Source organism: Salmo salar, chromosome 01 (assembly GCF_965601325.2).
Source record: "Salmo salar chromosome 01, fSalSal1, whole genome shotgun sequence".
NCBI lineage: Eukaryota > Metazoa > Chordata > Actinopteri > Salmoniformes > Salmonidae > Salmo > Salmo salar.
The window spans coordinates 33214629-33235006 of NC_138291.1; the positions used below are offsets into that span (position 1 = coordinate 33214629).

Here is a 20378-nt window from a genome sequence, read left to right on the forward strand (position 1 = left end):
AGCCATTCGTAATCAAGTCAGTCGAATTCAGCATTTCACTTTATTAGCATTTAGCACTCCATAACTTATCCCACACATATCCCCTTGCATCTGATTCAAACCATGACCATCCATTTCATAATTACATAGTAATATTGAGAATGAGTCTTACTAATATTTGTTAATAGAAAATTGTGTCAAGGCCCAAGGCCATTTGAAACCAGATAAGCCAATGATGACACATACCAAGAAGACTATGTAAAAAATGCACCATTCACTTTGACGTAACATCATGCATAGACATAGATACTCCAAATCCCTTGTCAATGGGGAGTGGTATATTCAGTATTGTACACAAACTCATTGTTTAAAGGCGTTCTGCTTGGGAAGTTCTATGTTTTTCCAGCGCCTCAGAACAACTTTGTACCGGTCTCCATCCTTGGATTCACCCAATTCCTTCTTAATGATGACTCTCAAAAGCGTGACACTGTCTGTTTCTTTGTTCTCTGACAATACCAGGTCCAAGGTGTCCCCAACTTTAACCTGAAGAGAGAACCAAAGACGGGTACAATTAAGAAACTTAGGGTTTGATTCAATCCGTATTGCTGAAGATCTGCGTTATATACTGAACAAAAATATAAAACATGTAAAGTGTTGACCCCATGTTTCATGAGCTGAAATAAAAGATCCCAGAAATGTTTCATACGCACAAAACGCTTATCTCAAATTTTGACAAATGTTTACATCCCTGTTAGTGAGCATTTCTCCTTTACAAAGATAATCCAGGCACCTGAGGCATATCAAGAAGCTAATTAAACAAGTGCACTTTGTGCTGTGGACAAAAGGCCACTAAAATGTGCAGTTGTCACAACACCACACAGATGTCTAAAGTTGAGGGAGCGTGCAATTGGCATGCTGTCTGCAGGAACGTCCAGTGGTGTTGCCAGAGAAGTGAAAGTTAATTTCTTTACCATAAGCCCCCTCAAATGTAATTTTAGAGAATTTGGTAGTACGTTCAAATAGCCTCACAACCATGTGTAACCACGCCAGCCCAGGACCTCCACTTCCGGCTATTTCACCTGTCTGAGGGGGTGCCAAGGAGTATTTCTGTCTGTAATAAAGCCCTTTTGTGAGGAAAAACTAGAGTCTGATTGGCCGGGCCTGGCTCCCAAGTGGGTGGGCTTATGGCTGCACCCTTGCCCAGTCACGTGAAATTAATATATTTGGGCCTAATACATTTATTTAAATTGACTGATTTCCTTATATGAATTGTAACGAATAGAATCTTTGAAATTGGTGCATGTTGTGTTTTTATTTTAGTTCAGTATAGATTTTGTTTATATAGCGCTTATCATACAGAATCTCAGTCGATGGGAGCTGGCAGTTCATGGGAGATGGTCTTCTACAGCTGGATGGTGATGCAGTTCAGTAAAGGAGTAGCTTGGGTGGAGGTGGTGTCGATCGTCAGGGAGGGAGAAACATTAATCAGACAGGCAGGCCCGGAGCTGTTCATTAGGCACCTCTGTTTCTGAAGTTCACAGTTACTCCCCTTCTGTAGGTAGGCTTTAACAGATGCACCATGAAAAGTGTAGCGCCCATATGGGTGATGCGTCGGCTGCTATTACAAGCACAATTTAAATATTAAGGTTATTTACTGTAAATGCAGTGCCTGAACGAGGAAACATTGCCTTTAAATTTCAGTCGCGCTACAGTGCGGATATTCAGTGCTACGGATTGAATCGAGCCCTTAGACTTGTCCCTGACAATCCAGTTGGTTAGACTGCTCTACCACTTCAGTTCACGGGGGGTGGGTTTGGATCCTAACAGTCCTGTAAGATGTTGAAGGTTGACAGAAATATTGTTTATTTTATACATCATTACTAGGCACAAAAGTAACTCACCAATTTACTTTTCTTGACAAGTTTCTGTCCATTTAGCCAAAGCTTGTTGCCATAGAATGCATCCTCCACTTTGCTGAAATAAAGACAACAAAAAATCAGTTGGCCACTGAGGATAGGCCTAGATTAAAGCCTTTTAAGTAATTCCATATCAATCAAATAATTTGACCTCATCTCTTCATTCAAGCTTTCAGGAGGTGCGGAAAGTCGACCCATTTGGATTCCCTCAAATTGTTGTCATTATTGATGCCAAATATTAATGATACCATAACCCAACCCTCTTTTTATCTCATTGAGTGCATCCATTTGAAAACAAAGGCATATCTCTGTAACAACTCACTTGCGTGCTATGTCAAGGCCAGCTTTCATGATAACATCATATCGAAAGGACTGCACATATTTCTCTATGTCTTTGTAGTCTTTTGGCACACTGGGGTCATCCTCAGGTTCATCTTCATAGTCACTGTCCTCCAGGTCCTTTTCATCATCTTCTTCCTCTTCCTGTACAACCTTTGCGCCTCCTTTCTTCTTGCTGCTTTTGAACCTCACGTGATGAAGAACCAACCTGCTCTTAGCTGAATTCCAGCGTTTAGGAAGCTTGTGTGGCCCAAGGGTCAGGGAAGAGGGGGAACCACACAGCTGGCGGGTGTGTAGTGTCCTTGGGCACCATTCTGTCCAGTAAGGTCCCGGTCCAGGGTTCAGCAGCTTTCGGGTACTCAGCCTTCCCAACTGTCTCAGGGCCAGTGCCTGTATCAACAATCCCTGCATGCTGTAGCTCCTTCTTGTGACTTGAAAAAAGTAGACAGTCGTTTACAACAATAGAGCTATAAAGAGCAGTTGAATGTGGATTTTTGGTACAACATGCCTTTAGGAAATCAATAACTATATATGTAATATAGATAGGATACATTGTCAAGTTATGTTGGTGGCCCACTATGGTAATGGTATGCCTCCAGAGTCGTGCAGCGGTCTAAGGCACTGCATCTCAGTGATAGTGGCGTCACTACAGACCCTGATTAGATTCCAGGCTGTATCACAACCGGCCGTGATTGGGAGTCGCACAATTGGCTCAGCGTTGTCCGGGTTAGGCCGTCATTGTAAATAAGAATTTGTTCTTAACTGACATGCCTAGTTTAATAAAGGTTACATTTTTAAAACGTTTAATTTATGTGGGGGTGTGGCCATAAGAGCAGCACTCATTAGGGTTGAATAGCTTTAACTAACTAGTGCACAAGCTACCGTTACCTCGTTTGTTTTTAACTAAGGTTAACTAGTTGACATGCAGTAGCTAGCTAGCTACATAATCACATTGTTTATATTATGCAGTGTACTCAACCTCTTCTCGTCCACAGCTAGGGTACATGATGTATGTAGCTAGCTAACTTAAGTCTGTCTAAACGTTTTTTTTTTAATACTACAAATAATTGTTTTCTTCAACCTATGCTAAAGTGAGCTTACTTTGTAATGTGTCACATTAGTTCAGCTAACGTTACTAACTGAAATAAATACCTTGCTACAGAGATAAGCAATAAAGCTAGTAGCTAATAAACGTTGTTTCCCCTCATGATTACTGGTTGTAGCAAAGCCCATTCATGTCGTAGTTACCTTTATTTTGAGATGAGTCTCCTTCATTCAATTAGCTTGATAGCTAGCTAGGTACTTACACCATGACCCGTGTGCAGGTCAGCAACAGTAATATCACTTCCGCGTCAAGTTAGACAATCCTTCAAATTAAAAGTCCGCTGTATTTTTTTTAATTTAACCTTTATTTAAACTAGGCAAGTCAGTTAAGAACAAATTCTTATTTACAATGACGGCTCTTGCTTTTGTACAGATTGTATATTCCTCTATTATGTCTCGCAGAAATGTATGTGTTGGATTACTAGTCAGATAAAATGATTATTGTGCCAGTGGTCCATCTTTTTGCCTTCATAATTCATTTTCACTGTTTTACGTCTCTTGTCTTAGGTCTCTCTTTATGTAGTGTTGTGTTGTCTCTCTTGTCGTGATGTGTGTTTTGTCCTTTATTTGTATTTATTCATGTTTAATCCCAGCCCCCGTCCCCACAGCATGCCTTTTGGTAGACCGTCATTGTAAATAAGAATTTGTTCCTAACGGACTTGCCTAGTTAAATAAAGGGGGGAAAAAACAGGAGTTTGTTGCTTTTTTTATTGAAAAGACGGTGTACAGGTGGATTTACACCTCACGAAAACCATTATTGTTTGCGCCCTAACTTTTAAATTAATAATTTCCAGCATTTCAATGAAACAACCTTCATCAGTGTTTGTTAATGATGGTTTTTTAATAGTTCAAAGTATATGAGGTTCCTCAAAAACTGGTGACAATGTCACCTATTTATGCCTCCTGTACCACCTGTTGTTTTGTATACAGTGCCTTAAGAAAGTGTTCAGACCCCTTGACTTTTTCCACATTTTGTTACTTTACAGCCTTATTCTAAAATTGATTAAATCGTTTTTTACCCTCATCAATCTACACACAATACCCCATAATGACAAAGCAAAAGCAGGTTTTTAGAAATGTTTGCAAATTTATTATAAATAAAAAACGAAAATATACATTTACGTAGGTATTCAGATCCTTTACTCAGTACTTTGTTGAAGCACCTTTGGCAGTGATTACAGCCTCAAATCTTCTTGGGTATGACGCTACAAGCTTGGCACACCTGTATTCGGGGAGTTTCTCCCATTCTTCTTTGCAGATCCTCTCAAGCTCTGTCAAGTTTGATGGGGAGCGTCACTGCACAGCTATTTTCAGGTCTCCCAGAGATGTTAGATCGGGTTCAAGTCCAGGCTCTGACTGGGCCTCTCAAGGACATTCAGAGACTTGTCCCGAAGCCACTCCTGCATTGTCTTGGGCTGTGTGCTTAGGGTCTTGTCCTGTTGGAAGGTGAATCTTTGGCCCAGTCCAAGGTCCTGAACGCTCTGGAGCAGGTTTTCATCAAGGATCTCTCTGTACTTTGCTCCGTTCATCTTTTCTTCATTCCTGACGAGTCTCCCAGTCCCTGCCACTGAAAAACATCCCTTCAGCATGATGCTGCCACCACCATGCTTCACCGTAGAGATGGTGCCAAGTTTCCTCCAGATGTGATGCTTGGCATTCAGGCCAAAGAGTTCAATCTTGGTTTCACCAGATCAGAGAATCTTGTTTCTCATTGTCTGAGAGTCCTTTAGGTGCCTGTTGGCAACCTCCAAGCGGGCTGTCATGTGCCTTTTACTGAGGAATGGCTTCCGTCTGGCCACTCTACCATAAAGGCCTGATTGGTGGAGTGCTGCAGAGATGGTTGTCCTTCTGGAAGGTCCTCCCATCTCCACAGAGGAACTCTGGAGCTCTGTCAGAGTGACCATCGGCTTCTTAGTCACCTCCCTGAGCAAGGCCCTTCTCCCCCGATTGCTCCGTTTTGCCTGGCGGCCAGCTCTAGGAAGAGTTTTGGTGGTTCTAAACTTCTTCCATTTAAGAATGATGGAGGCCACTGTATTCCTGGGGACCTTCAATGCTGCAGAAATATTTTGGTACCTTTCCCCAGATCTGTGTCTCGACACAATCCTGTCTCGAACCTCATGGCTTGGTTTTTGCTCTGACATGCACTGTCAACTGTGGGACCTTATATAGACAGGTGTGTGCCTTCCCAAATCATGTCCAATCAATTGAATTTGCCACAGGTGGACTCTAATCCAGTTGTAGAAACATCCTCCAGCCTCCAGTATTTATGCTGCAATAGCTTATGTGTCGGGGGGCTAGGGTCAGTCTGTTATATCTGGAGTATTTCTCCTGTCTTATCCGGTGTCCTGTGTGAATTTAAGTATGCTCCCTCTAATTCTCTTTTTGGTAACATCTCCAAATTTTTGTGTTATCACGGCCAAAATGTAACCCCTAGAGATTACTAGTTAAAAGGTATTGAGGGACTAATCACCTAAGATTTACATATATACAGACCCATTAACAATCTTATGCCATGAGGTTTTCAGTAGTTGTTAGTTTCCTGCGGACATACATCTTTGTTCATACACAAAGTCATGGTATCTGTGAATACACTGCATTGTCATAGGGAGGTCTCCACATTGGAGCCATTCCTATGGAAGGACCTGCGATTGTGGTAGTTCTCCCTGCAGTGGACATGATTGTGGCAGTTCTCACTACAGTGGACAATGAGCACTGGGAAGCAGAGAGCATCCTGGTAATCCAGGGGGTCCTCGTCGTCAGTGCTTAGGCGTCCGGACAGGCAGCGGGCGTTCTCACTGGGACTCAACTGCTCATCCAAACTGTTTCTACTCCTCCAGAAACAGCTGCGCTGCGAGCCATAACGCCGGCCCAAGGAGAAGCGGCTGTCGCTGTAGGACACCCGGCCGACGCACGGGCTACTGCCGGTACATAAGCTGAGGGCACTGCTGGAGAAAACGGAGGAGCTGCTCATTGCCCAGTGACAGCTCTTGCAGTTCTGTTAGAAGCCACCAGAGGAGCACTGGGCCCTTTCCATGAGACAAGCCTCAGAGTAGCTAGGCACCAGCTGCTGGTTGGAACGGATGTGCCACCCCAGATCTGTTCTGTCGATTGTGTTAACCCGGGGGATCCGGTGGCTGTAAGGGCATTCGTCGAGAGGGGTCACAGGGACGTAATCCGCCCCGAAGAGCTTCTCCACACGGTAATGGACGTAGGCAGTGTGGTACTCTGTGACAACCCTCAGGGGCCATGAGAAGGTGAGAAAGGATGCTGCCCAGAACACATGATGAGACACCATATCATGGACGGTGGTCAGGGTGAGAAAACACAATCACACACTCCTTTAAGTTGACGTCCTTCAGGTGCATCCCCCTGTACCTCCATATAGTCATCTAGCTCCTCGTTGTGAAGAACCTTGCTCTTTGAGTGAGGTAGGAGTTCTCAGACTCCACATTAGCAAAACTAAAACACTCAGTGAACCTCAGTTTTGTGAGTGGGGCCATGCAGTTGTTTTGAGACGTCCTTCACCCCACAGGGAACGTTGTCATATTCTGCCTCAGCCACATGGGCATTTACCCATTATTGGTAGACCTGGGTGCTGGTGTAGGCGTCCCCATTACGGTAGTGTGTGACCTGCCGGGTCTGTCTAACATAGTGGTAGCTAATGGTCTTCCACCAGATGCAGGGTTTAGCTTGCTGCATCTTTTGAACACGTTCATAAATGCCTTCCACGTCCCATTTTATGCTGCAGCCCACTCTTGTCATGGTGCCAGCACTCCACTAGGTAGAGCAGTTAGAGCATGAGTAGGAAGGCCAGAGGGGTGTAGACGTAGCCATCAGAACAGGGGTTGTCATGGTAGATCATGGACTTCCCTTTAAAGGCACTGTCAAAGGTGAGGCGGGTCACCTTGGTGAAATGACACCACACCATGGCTCCTTTGCAGCCATACATGAGCATGGAGAGCAGCAGGCCTTTCCAGATGCTCTCTTTACACGGGGACTTGATCAGGGATTGTTTCAAGTGCTTCTGCTGTTAATTAAAAGCATGCAAAAAAGGGAGGATAGTGTAAGTAAATGTAAATGGACACAGCATTTTGAATTTCAAACCATTCAACATTTCATGACCATTGTTGAGGTCTTCTGACGTTTTATTCACAATGTTTATCCTTTTTCCCCCCACATCTATGAAGCTCCTATTTAATTCACTGCAAGGTTGCTTGACTCATATTTTTTATATATATATATATATGGGAAGCAGATTTGATATATATATATATCAAATATATATATATATATATCAAATCTGCCTAAACCTATAGGCAATTGAAACAATTTGCTTCGTTCTTGATAGGAAAATACTATAAAAAAAAAATACTATTAAATAACAGGATAAAAGGTATCTTCATACCTCCTTAATGTTTTTTTTTTAATATGGCTTTATTTCCACCTTGTTCATCCTAGGCTACACCTGAATACAGTAAGGTCTGAGTAAAAGCAGGCATCTGATGTACGAATATACATGTTGAATCTTTCGATTGCCATCAATATTCGACCATGTATTGCTTTTGTTATAGCAAGGCTTGTGGAAATTGTATGGCAGCATAATATGAGTGGTACCTCTTCTCTGGTGTCATCCTCGAAAACGGTGGTTGTACTGCTCTCACTCGCTGTCGCAGCCGAATTTCCGAATTGAGTTTACTTAGATTGCTTGCTCCAACGTAGAGATAGTTGCTTGTGTCTATCCAGTTTCCTTTGTTAATTTTGCACATAAAAAGCGTGATTTATTTGCTTATAATCTATAGGGTATGTATTTTAAATAAAGGCATTCAGCAGCCGAGAGAGCTGATGGCAGACATTTAATCGAATAAAACATACAGGTAACAGACTAAAATGTCGCGATCAAGAAAGCATTTACACCAGCGGCGTCTTACAAGAGATCAGGGTATTTAGAATCGTGTTTGAATTCTCCCTCACTCAGATTAAGGAACGTGACCTTGTCGGTATGCTGAAGTTATCCTCTCCACTAAGCATTTTATAGTCAACCTGAGCAAATTGGGTCGGTTCATACACACCTGTTATAAATACTTTATAATATGAACAACAACCTAACAATAATAGAATTACTAATTTCCTAGTAACAATACAACTGATTCAGCCTACTAGCCTAATACTTGCCCAGGCTCCTAATACCAATAGTATGTACTATAATTGTATTTATAAATAAACACTAAAGAATGGTAAGAAAACAAAAAGCAGACGGGCAAGACATGGTGAAATTGTTATGCGACATGTCTTGAGTTTCTTCAGGTTAAAAGATTGTTCTGAAATGCAAACCCTCAATGAAACGGCAGATGGCAATGTAGGCCTAGGCACGTACAATATGAGTAAAAAACGAAGGCAGTAAAAAGTGTTAATTTGTTGTGTAGGACTATTTTTTTTGAACATCCCTACTGAAAGTAGATCAGGGTCTTTATGGATAATTTCCTCTCCAATATGTCTCAGCATATGAATAACTAAAAATGGCTAACTGTTTACATTAAGGTATAGGACCTGCTTGAAATGATGTATAAAAGAGTTCACGTAGGTATACTGTAACGGTTAATTATTAGATTAATCCAATATAATTTATGCATCTATAAATTAACTAACACATTGATATGTGTCCTTGTCATTAGCTGCACGCATTGGCAATAATAACAGGCTAATTATCAATGGGCTACAGTAAAGTCACAAACTCACTATTTGGCAAGGAACAAAAAAACAAGCACACAATTTCTACCTATGTGTTTATTACAGATTCATAAACTATTCATAAACCCCATATACAATAATTTTTAACGGTTTATGAATAAATCCGATTAAGTAGACAAGTTACCGAAATATAAGTAGGCTAGCCTATACTTTGGCTGGGAAAGATGGTGAGACTCAAAGCATCTTGATTGAAAAAGTATCCTACAATTGTTGCTCCTCGCTAGGGGCGCTGGTTGAACACAGTGCAATAGAGAATACAATGTAGCCACTCAGTGTCAGCCAAATCCATGATATTAACACAATCTAAAGAGCAAGGGGAGTTTCCAAAGTCATCAAACCCGTCCAACTTTCTCATTTACAGCTATAGACCACTGAAAATGGATCCTATTAGGGCTGCTGTTCCTTTGCTATGGCTTTCCCTGTGCTTTGGGAATATTCTGGAGGCAGCGGTACTTGGATCATTGCAGCACCCCTCCGGTGCGGATGATAACGGGCTTGTTTCACATCTGGATGAGCGGAGTCGCAGAGAGCCGACAGCGGTGTCCAGGAAAGACCCTCCGATAAATGATACTATCGTCCCCCATGAGTATATGGTATCTCTATACAGGACACTATCTGAGATAGAGAGCAGAGGGCTTAACAGCAGTGTTCCTCGCACCGCAAGACACGCCAACACGGTGACCAGTTTCGTGGATCAAGGAAAAGGTGGGTGAAAGTGAAATCAGTAGGATTATTATTATCACTCAAGGTAGACTTAAACATGGTGGTTGCCATTTATTTGGGGTTTGAAAGCAATTCAAATAGCTGACTCTACTGGACGTAATACATTAATTGTGATTAATGGGTTACAATCAATCAGTTATCCAAATATCCATAGCCTACTGCAAATTGCTGTATTATAGGTCGACCTATTTGGACAAGTCTGTGTTGGAAAATGATATGGTAAATACGCGACAACTGGTTTGGGAACATTTAGAAAAATGTCTGTTATAGGATTTAAAAAAAAAAACCATGATTTCCCCTCATTAATTAAAAAAGAAACATTGAATTGCAATATCTTGAAAAACCTGATAACCTTACAGCGAATTGTTTGACAATTTCCTTCTCCAGCATTCATTATTTTAAGATGAATGCATTCATTTGAAATGCTCCCCTACGCCATATCCCGACATCTGTCAAGTTGGCAACAATGCGTTATTGAAAAGTATTAAGTAGGCTACCTACAACTGAAACATTAGTCTATTTGGGGAGGTAGGCTACATTTGTTTCACATTTATATGGGAGTTTTCTAAATACTCTAAATACTTCCAACGAAATATGAAGTCAAATGTCTCGTATTTCCAACATCTGTGATGTATAAACCTCACTGGCACCTTGAGCTAAACACTTCGAAAAGGCCTGCTTTCCCCGAGTCCAGGTGTTGCTGATAAAAACATACTTGTAATTTAAAACGGGTGTTCACATAGAATATTTGTTTGAATAAGTATACTCTGTCAGTAGGCCTATTCCATCAAATTAAATTGCTGGAATACAAGTACCTAAACTATGTCCAAAACGTTTTTTTTATTGGGCATAGTGCAATTTGTTAATCAGGATTTTTAAGGAATACATTTTCATGTAAATATAATAACAATTACACCGTTATAGGTTAATGTAAACCTATACATTACAACAACAACAATAATCATAACTATAATAACAACAATAACAATAACGACAATGATTATTCAACATTTTTGTTTGTAGACCTGTGGCAAGGAATTATTTCTCTACTTCCTCTCAAAACATGTAATAACTGTGTGTTATTCTTGTGTGTTATGAAATGTGTTATTATTTTCAAAGGACTATAGTCATTTTACATAATCTTTTTGAGGATTCCAAACTTGTTTTAAAGAACAAACACAATTAGAAGGTAAAAGTGAAGGTAATTAAAAATAATTTTAAACTAGATTCCAAAACAGACATTAACATCTTTTCGGTCTTTATGCATTTCATTTCCTTGCATTTTGGTTTCAAAGTCAGCAATTAGTAGTAGTCTTAATATTAGACAATATTATAGTTTTTTATTGATGTAATCTAGTTTTGCCAACAAAGTAATCTAGTCAATGTGCACCTGTGTGTGAGTTTAAATGTGTGCACTGACTTTCCTATTGACTTTCCCCCATAAAGGTCACAGAGCAAGTTCACCTCAGGTACATGTAGACACAAAATATATGAAAAGAATGCAGCTTTATCTTTTATTCACTGAGATTACAACATAGTCCGGGTTATGTCATTGCAAGCGGATATTTGCTAGGATAGTGCTGCTCCCTTCACCTTTCATTGTCTGGGTATTCCACTTAAGCCTGCCTGGCTGGTCTTTCTCAGAGGGGGACAAGGGGTAGAGATCATCTGCACTCAACAAAGGCTTGAATGCCCTTTTCCAGCAGGAGCCTCACTCTGCACAATTCCGTTTTATTTTGAGGTCTCTTCCATAATGCATCGATGACACGACACCACAATCTGGCCTTGGATTCTTATGCTACCCATCTGTATTGGAGAAGAAAGTCCCTTCATGTTTTAACCATGGAACTGCGGTTTCGTCCTCAGGTTGCACCGTATCCCAAGACCTCTTGCTTGGGTTGAATGTCAACATGAAAACTTTTGAAAGTTAGGCGATAGTCTGTTCCCTCTTAGCAAGCTTTCCCCCCTGCCAATTGCCACATCTCCGTCATGGTTGCAACTGTGGTATGGCTGATGCTGTGAATAGCTGTTACGTGCCAAACGGAATTCTCTGGGGAGGGAGGACGTAGACGTGACTAACATATCAGATGCATAGAAATTATTTAAATATTATTTTGTTTGTCTTTCTTTTTCATGTATGTGATACTTCAGGTGAGTGTCAGGTTTCTGTTTGTTTGTGGACTACAGCTGTATGTGCACCCATCACTATATGAAATCCAAACATTCTACAAAATATACATTACATCCCCATCTCTTTGGTGTGTTCAAATCTCTAAAGCCACCACTTTCTCTCTATGATAAATATGGACCGAAGGAGGAAGAAAGGAAGGGAGCTGAGGCCACTTCAGTTTCAGTTTCTCCAGTGTCTCGCCAAGCCCTCCTCTCACTCAATCAGTGTAATTAGCACATACTGCCAAGGACTTGAGCCTGCCTACAGGTCAGCCAAGTGCTTTCCTCCTGGCCTGCTCCTGCAGCTTTTGTCAGCTCTGTTGCTTGCATGTGGAAACGGTATTCCCACCGAGGGGGAGACACACAGACAGGGCTTCATGGCCACAGGCTTTCTGTCTAGCGTAGAGAGCCACTGCACTTGACCAAAGGGGAGTTCCTGCCAAACGTTGAAGACTTGTTTACATATGGCCGCAGACACTCAAAGAGATTTAAGTCAGCTGACGCCCAGTGCTTGGTTTGCGTTCTCCACCCTCTTTTGGAATAGGTGTGTTTTAATAACTGTGTATGTGTGTGTTAGTGTTAGATTCAAGTGACTAGCCTGTGTTTGATTCCACTACAGATCACTCCTCCTGGGGAAGTGGCCAGCGCTATCTCTTCGACCTCTCCAGTCTGTCCAGGACTGATGAGCTTGTGGAGGCAGAACTGAGGATCCTGAGAAAGCCACCGCTGGATCTCCTTCCTGTGCTGACATGGGGCAGGAATCTTTATCGCCTCCTCCTCTACACTTGTTCGTCTGAGGGGAACTCTGGGAGACGGCTGCTGGATTCCAGGACAGTCGACGTTCTGGATGGCGAGCCTCCCAAATGGGATGTATTTGACGTGTGGGCAAGCGTGAAGGCTCGACGAAGGAGCCACAGGACAGCAGCGGGCAACGACCTCCTTGTGGCCTGCTTTGACCTGCTGGTCGTTTCGGAGTTGACCAAAGAGGCAGCCAACCCTCTTACAGTAGGGCTGGGACGCCAGTCTCGGCAGCCACAGGAGAGGGCCTTGCTGGTGGCTTTTTCTCGCACCCGCAGGAAAGAGAACCTGTTCAAGGAGATCAGGGAGCAGATAAAGGCAGTGCGAGGAGACATGGGTTTTCTGGATCCTTTGGACCTCTCTGGTGACGTGGTTGGTCACCTATCCAGGCGTCGCAGACGCCGGACTGCCCTGACCAGCAGATCTATAGGTGGAGCTGGTGGGGGAGGAGGAGGCGTCGGTGCTGGAGGAGGTGGAGGAGGAAGGAGTGGTGGAGGCAGCGGGCGCAGGAAGACTCGATGCAGCCGCAGGCAGCTCCACGTCAACTTCAAGGAGTTGGGCTGGGACGACTGGATCATCGCACCGCTGGATTACGAGGCGCACCACTGTGAGGGCGTGTGTGACTTTCCGCTGCGCTCACACCTGGAGCCAACAAATCACGCCATCATTCAGACACTTATGAATTCTATGGACCCTGACTCCAGCCCGCCCAGCTGCTGTGTCCCCTCCAAACTCAGCCCCATCAGCATCCTCTACATTGACTCTGGCAACAATGTGGTCTACAAGCAGTATGAGGACATGGTGGTGGAGAGCTGTGGCTGCAGGTAGCATTGCGACAAGAGGGGGATGTCTGATTGTCTTGTCGGAAAATCAATTGGTGGTTTGATGCGCTTGTTAACGCAGGCCTCCCCTATCTCTTCCCCCTAAACCAACTGTATTTTGTGATTTGCTGAAAAAAAGTACCGACAAGTATGCTCATTACTGATCTGCCTTAACTTGAGTGAAACATAATCTAATTTGCTGCTTAATTTATTAGAATTTGTCATTGAGCTGCTATTTAATTTCATGAGCTCTTTAGCATTTCTTTACTCATAACATGCTCTGGCTCTCTCTCTCTCTCTCTGTCCCCTTGGCTCTGCATGTTGTTCGATGCTGTCAACTTTAGTAAATGTCCCATTCTTAAACAACCGCTATGCTTCTGACTTTGGTTCTATTACATTACTTTAGTAATCCATTTATGATCAGGTGTATAAAACATCAGCCCTAGCTTTTAATTTGCTGAACAGCAGACAGAATGAATTGAAATGAACAAAACCCCAGACTTCTAGCATTATGACAACAACGTTAGAGTACATTTGTGTGCCTATAAGAGATGCATGGGAGTAAATGATTTGATATCCTTAACTATCAGATCACATAGTAAGACAGTTTTTAGTTACACTGAACTGCTCCCACTGTGCTTGCTCTTAACTAAAACAACATTTCAATTGTATGGGAGGACACAATCAAAAAGGACTTTTGAATATTGCAATTTGCATCACAGAAGACCCTACCGTCATCTCTTGGACATGTTTTAGATAATGCTGCTGTCAGTATTGAGAAATATGGACATTGTTATGCATCTCTTTAGCAAGACAGAAAACGTCTCCCATTTATGTAGCTGTCTGCTGTAGAAACCTCTGTCTATCAGCCCAAGTTGGAGGAACAGTGATCTTTAGTTAGGGATATGCTATAGGACCAATTTACACAGTTAACTTAGAAAAATAGCTGTGTCACAATGCATTTGCTTATATCACTCTATATCATTACTATGCAAAGATCAGAGGTATATGATATGGAACATTTAAGGTATGAATGAAGGCGGTATGAATGAAGGGCGACAAGGTGAATTTGAAGCAGATTTTTATGGCATGACTCCGATTTATTATTGCTTGCAACTGAGAAATTTCGTTTTTTTGCAGAGTAGGCTTTCTACTACAGCTGGTAATGTACATGACTTAAACAAGCAGATCCCGTGCTAACTTTGATTGATATGGCGATTCATTTCCCTGTCAACAGCACAGAACCTATAGGCTATATAATGTCCATAGGAATTCCTTGTCAGGGAAATGCAACATTGGGATTCACTATTTAACACTCCAGGTACTGAATTATAAGAGCACATGATTTTGCTAAATACTATTGATCAAACAGCAACATGTGTTGGTCTCTGGATGTAATTTCCATTTATTCCATTTTATTTTAGAGTTCAGTCCAGAGTGGCATGTTAGCCTGCTGGTCCAAATACACTATATATACAAAAGTATGTGGACTTGGCTATTTCAGACACACCCATTGCTGACAGGTGTATAAAATTGAGCACACAGCCATGTAATCTCCAGACAAACATTGGCAGTAGAATGGCCTTACTGAAGAGCTCAGTGACTTTCAACACGGCACCGTCATAGGATGCCACCTTTCCAACAAGTCAGTTCGTCAAATTTCTGCCCTGCTAGAGCTGCCCCGGGTCAACTGTAAGTGCTGTTATTGTGAAGTGGAAATGTCTAGGAGCAACAACGGCTCAGCCGCGAAGTGGTAGGCCACAAAAGCTCACAGAACGGGACCGCTGAGTGCTGAAGCGCGAAGGAATCGTCTGTCCTTGGTTGTAACACTCACTACCGAGTTCCAAACTGCCTCTGGAAGCAACGTCAGCACACTAACTGTTTGTCTGGAGCTTCATGAAATGGGTTTCCATGGCAGAGCAGCAGCACACAAGCCTTAAATCACCATGCGCAATGCCAAGCGTCGGCCGGTGTGGTGTAAAGTTCGCCGCTATTGGACTATGGAGCAGTGGAAACAAGTTCTCTGGAGTGATGAATCACGCTTCACCATCTGGCAGTCCGACGGACGAATCTGGGTGTGGCAGATGCCAGGAGAATGCTACCTGCCCCAATGCATAGTGCCATCTATAAAGATTGGTGGAGGAGGAATAATGGTCTTGGCTGTTTTTCATGGTTCGGGCTAGGCCCCTTAGTTCCAGTGAAGGGAAATCTTAATGCTACATCCAACAATGCCATTCTAGATGATTCTGTGCTTCCAACTTTGCGGAAAAGCGAGGTCCATACAGAAATGGTTTGTCAAGATCGGTGTGGAAAAACTTGACTGGCCTGCACAGAGCCCTGACCTCAACCCCATTGAGCACCTTTGGGATGAATTGGAACGCTGACTGCGAGCCATGCCTAATAGCCCAACATCAGTGCCCGACCTCACTAATGCTCTTGTGGCTGAATGGAAGCAAGTCCTTGCAGCAATGTTCCAACATCTAGTAGAAAGCCTTCGCAGAAGAGTGGAGGCTGTTATAGCAGCAAAGGGGGTACCAACTCCAATTTAATGCCCAAGATTTTATAATGAGATGTTCCATGAGCAGGTGTCTACATACCTTTGGTCGTGTAGTGTATGTTTGTGCTTTAGCCAACTCTTCCCTGCCATGTTTGTTCATTGTCATTCCAAACATACAGGTATCACAGCAAGAAATAAGTTATTACCTGCTTTTCAAAGGTGGTAATTAAGTGTAAATTCCTCACTGTATATTATTTCACAAATCCCAGTGGAATCACATTAATACAAGGTAACTAAATATGCACAGTCAACACATAGGAAACAAAACCACTTGCAAAGTGTAAACTAGGCACAGATCATATGTGGTGTCGCTAGGAGAGAACTCCCTTGCAGATATTTCATAGTATTGGTGAAAGAGATCAGCCTTTTGCTTCACACTCTCTCTGTAATATATTTAACGGTGTTTGTGGTAACGTCATATCACTGAGTCTCAGTTTAAATGTAATTAAATGTAATTCCAAGTCAAATTCAAACAAAGATTCTCGAATTTGAAATGACCAAACCATTCTGTCAGCATTGAACCCCGTGTGGTGTATCAATATTTATGTACATTTAGTTTTATTTCTTCAAATAGATATATTCCCATGTTTTTGCACAAAAGGCAAATAGTTGATCATTTATGACTACAGACTAGTGCATTTCTAAGTACAGGAGTATTTGTACTGATATACAATATGTGAGTCAAATGTAATGTACTAATTATCATATTTCAGTGTTTGCTTCTTTTGTTTGGAATTCTGTTTGTTAAAATATTTCATTTAATTTCTAACCAAAATCCAAAGCAGCTTTCATGCATTTTGTTCCACATGTTTTTGTCCAAACCAGAGATTGTTTATTTTTTACGGTTTTCTTTTACGATTATGTTAAACCGATTTGGTTCTTTATGAATTAAAACAAAATCCTGCAAAACGGACTATAGTGGCATTTTGAACTAAGGACTACGCTCAAAAACAAACAAGAAATTCTCTGCTTGTGTTATAATTTCAAACAGCAGAAGACATTTTGTGGCACATAATTTACAGGAGGCCGATACATGGCTATAATGCAACTCCCCAAACATCATTGAATTCACTTAACATACATTGATCAATAGCAATGTTTGAATCAATTTTCCAGAGTTTTTATTTAAATGTAAACATGAAACTGCCCAAACATTAAGAAAAGGGGGGTGTAATGATACAACTTCCTGTAAATTCCTGTTGCACATATTTTCGATGGAAACATGATTACTATCAAAGTTACCCTCCTTTTTGAATATCTTTTCAACTGCAGTGACATTCTGCTCAGTGGAAAATAGTTACCATAAGAGCTTCTTGATTAGCGTGTATACCCTTTATCTAAATTACATCAATACGGCAAAGGATAATAAAACAAAAGTGGCAGGCAGAAAATAAACCCCAAAAGCTAATTTAGTCCAGAGAGTAGCTCCTCTGGTATGCTATGCCTTGATATTAGATACATTTGTATTTTTTCCACTTTGTTTGTGTGCGTGTCCTATTACAGCTACTTTGTATGACTGTTTTTTTTTCTGCTTCTTTGTGATCCATAATGCCAAACACATTTTCATGAAAATGGCAGGACAAGGAAGTGATTGGGCTGTTCCATACTTCATTGCATGTTTACTTCGGCAAGCTTGTCTTAGCATGTCCGTTGTCTTGAAATAGTATTCCCCCTGCACAGTTGTTACATTTTGTTGCACATTTTGCGACTCCACTCAACTTAAATCTGTTTGAAAATCTGTGGCAAGACAGAGTTTGCTGTAAATCAACGATCCCCATCCAACTTGACAAAGCTTGAGCAATTTTGCCAAGAACAATGGACACATGTTAGGATGTGGTGTTGAGTGTTGTAAAGCTCATTGGGGGAAAATGCCTCAAAATCCTAGACTCTAACGCAACAAAAGGTGAAAGCTGTGCAATGGTTAGGATGGATGTTGTTTCAAGACTCATGGATGCTTCAAGAGTGCAAAGTGTTGTTGTGAACATCTGACTGACTCCTGGGTCGGCTTATCCAAGGATGGTCTCTGTTACAAAGGCACTGTGGGAGGTATTCTGACTTGAGATCTGCATGCTTGATTCTAATTTAACAATATCATCAGTTGCGGTTTGACCTGGGCAATGTTAAAGTTAGTAGCTGTTAACACTGACAAAATATATTTAGAGTTTTGTTTGTGTAAGAGCATTGGTTCGTAATTGAATTGGGATTCTGATATGAAATTCCCAGTACTTAACAACATCTATGCAATGTGTATTTCCCCATAATTCTGCTTTAACCTATTCAAATATGATGTCTTCCCCATGCTTTTCAAGGGAAATTCAGATAAATGTAACCTTTTCCTTTTCATTCTCCTCCTTTTCACATTTATTGATTGGATTTATTGAATATTAGAGAGCATTTGATTTCTGTCAAGAAACAGAAATTGTATGAAAGTCCCCCACATATTTTTTAAAGACATGTAAGCTTCTGTATAAAGATCATTGTACAAGTAAAAGCTTGGTCAAGTTCATATTTTGTTGAGAAGGGAAATGTTTGAGATTTAACCGTTAGACGGCCATTAGTTTTATATGTGTTCATATAAAATGCACTGTGTGTATGTATGTATGTATGTATGTATGTATGTATGTATGTATGTATGTATGTATTCTATGGGTTATAAAGGTCTGTACATAATGTAATTGTAAATGAACTGTAAACAGCTCTTTTCTCTTTTGGAAATATTTTATAGTAGTATATATTTGAAAAAGTATATGTAAGCACACTTTTTATCCTCATTTTATGTTCACCAGGTTTTTTTGTAAAGATTATTTTATTAAATATTGTATTCATAATAATATGTATAATCTTCCTTTGAGTCTTCCTGTAAGTGACTTTGAGAGCCTTAGTAACACAGATAAGAGCAAAAACTGTGACAACCACGGTCTTCCCTGTATAGCACTAGCTAGATTTGAAACACAGACTTTTTGACCTTGGGAAAAAAGAACCCACCCACACAGTGCCTTCAGAAAGTATTCACACCCTTTGACTTTAAAAATGTTTTGTTGTCTTACAAAGTGGATTTAAAATGGATTTGTCCTTTTTTGTCAATGATCTACACAAAATACTCTAATGTCATAGTGGAAGAAAAATTATATAATTTGTCAAAAAATGCATGTAAAATAAAACACAAATGTATCTTGATTAGATGAGCATTCAACCCCCTGAGTCAATACATGTTAGAATCACCTTTGGCAGTGATTACAGCTCTGAGTCTTTCTGGGTAAGTCTCTAAGAGTTTTGCACACCTGGATTGTACAATATTTGCACATTATTCTTTTTAAAATTCTTCAAGCTCAGTTAAGTTGGTTGTTGATCATTGCTAAAGAGCCATTTTCAAGTCTTGCCATAGATTTTCAAGCCGATTTAAGTCAAAACTGTAAGTAGGCCACCCAGGAACATTCAACTCCAGTGTATATTTGGCCTTGTGTTTTAGGTTATTGTCCTGCTGAAAGGTGAATTCATCTCCCAGTGTCTTTTGGAAAGCAGACTGAACCAGGTTTTCCTCTAGGATTTTACCTGTGCTTAGCTCTATTACGTTTCTTTTTTATCCTAAAAACTCTCTAGTGCTTACTGATGACAAGCATACCCATAACATGATACAGCCACCACCATGCTTAAAAATATGAAGAGAGGTACTCAGTGATGTTTTGTGTTGGATTTGCCCCAAATAGAATGCTTTGAATTCAGGACATGAAGTTAATTTCTTTGCCACATTTTTTGCAGTTTTACTTTAGTGCCTTATTTGCAAATAGGATGCATGTTTTGGAATATTTGTATTCTGTACAGTCTTCCTTCTTTTCACTCTGTCATTTAAGTTAGTATTGTGGAGTAACTACAATGTTGTTGATCCATCCTCAGCTTTCTCTTATCACAGCCATTAAACTTTGTAACTGTTTTAAAATCACCATTGGCCTCATAATGAAATCCCTGAGTGGTTTCCTTCTTCTCCGGCAATTGAGTTAGGAAGGACACCTGTATCTCTGTAGTGACTGGGTGTATTGATACACCATCCAAATTGTAATTAATAACTTCACCATGCTCAAAGGGATATTCAATGTCTGCTTTTTTAATAGGTGTCCTACGTTGTGAGGCATTGGAAAACCTCCCTGGTCTTTGTGGTTGAATCTATGTTTGAAATACCCTGCTCGACTGAGGGACCGTACAGATAATTGTATGAGGTAGTCATAA

General features: G+C 41.1%; 2 protein-coding genes and 1 pseudogene across 2 annotated transcripts; 1 reads left to right on the forward strand and 2 right to left on the reverse strand.

Moving 5' to 3' along the window:
- Positions 1-21: 21 nt before the first annotated feature.
- mtres1 (mitochondrial transcription rescue factor 1) lies at positions 22-3616 on the reverse strand. Its single transcript, XM_014192290.2, has 4 exons — positions 3483-3616; positions 2218-2665; positions 1881-1953; positions 22-522 (listed from the first exon to the last, which is right to left on the reverse strand). The coding sequence occupies exons 2-4, from the start codon at positions 2643-2645 to the stop codon at positions 340-342; spliced, it is 684 nt and encodes a 227-aa protein (XP_014047765.1). The 5' UTR covers positions 2646-2665; positions 3483-3616; the 3' UTR covers positions 22-339.
- A 1633-nt stretch (positions 3617-5249) lies between these two features.
- On the reverse strand, positions 5250-7368 carry LOC106600331 (transmembrane protein 151B pseudogene; annotated as a pseudogene).
- Positions 7369-9411: 2043 nt separating this feature from the next.
- Positions 9412-18987, forward strand: LOC106600726 (growth/differentiation factor 6-A-like). Its single transcript, XM_014192313.3, has 2 exons — positions 9412-9791; positions 12598-18987. Exons 1-2 carry the CDS (start codon positions 9464-9466, stop codon positions 13602-13604), a joined length of 1335 nt encoding a protein of 444 aa, XP_014047788.2. The 5' UTR covers positions 9412-9463; the 3' UTR covers positions 13605-18987.
- The last annotated feature ends 1391 nt before the right edge of the window (positions 18988-20378 follow it).

Bases quoted from the DNA above. Each gene is read 5' to 3' on its own strand.
- mtres1 (XM_014192290.2), bottom strand. From the start codon at position 2,645: ATGCAGGGATTGTTGATACAGGCACTGGCCCTGAGACAGTTGGGAAGG. The intron at 1,954-2,217 runs GTGAGTTGTTAC...TCTTTATTTCAG, and splicing joins GGCCTTGACATAGCACGCAA to CAAAGTGGAGGATGCATTCT. The intron at 523-1,880 runs GTGAGTTACTTT...TTCTCTCTTCAG, and splicing joins TTGTCAAGAAAAGTAAATTG to GTTAAAGTTGGGGACACCTT.
- LOC106600726 (XM_014192313.3), top strand. From the start codon at position 9,464: ATGGATCCTATTAGGGCTGCTGTTCCTTTGCTATGGCTTTCCCTGTGC. The intron at 9,792-12,597 runs GTGGGTGAAAGT...ATTCCACTACAG, and splicing joins TTTCGTGGATCAAGGAAAAG to ATCACTCCTCCTGGGGAAGT.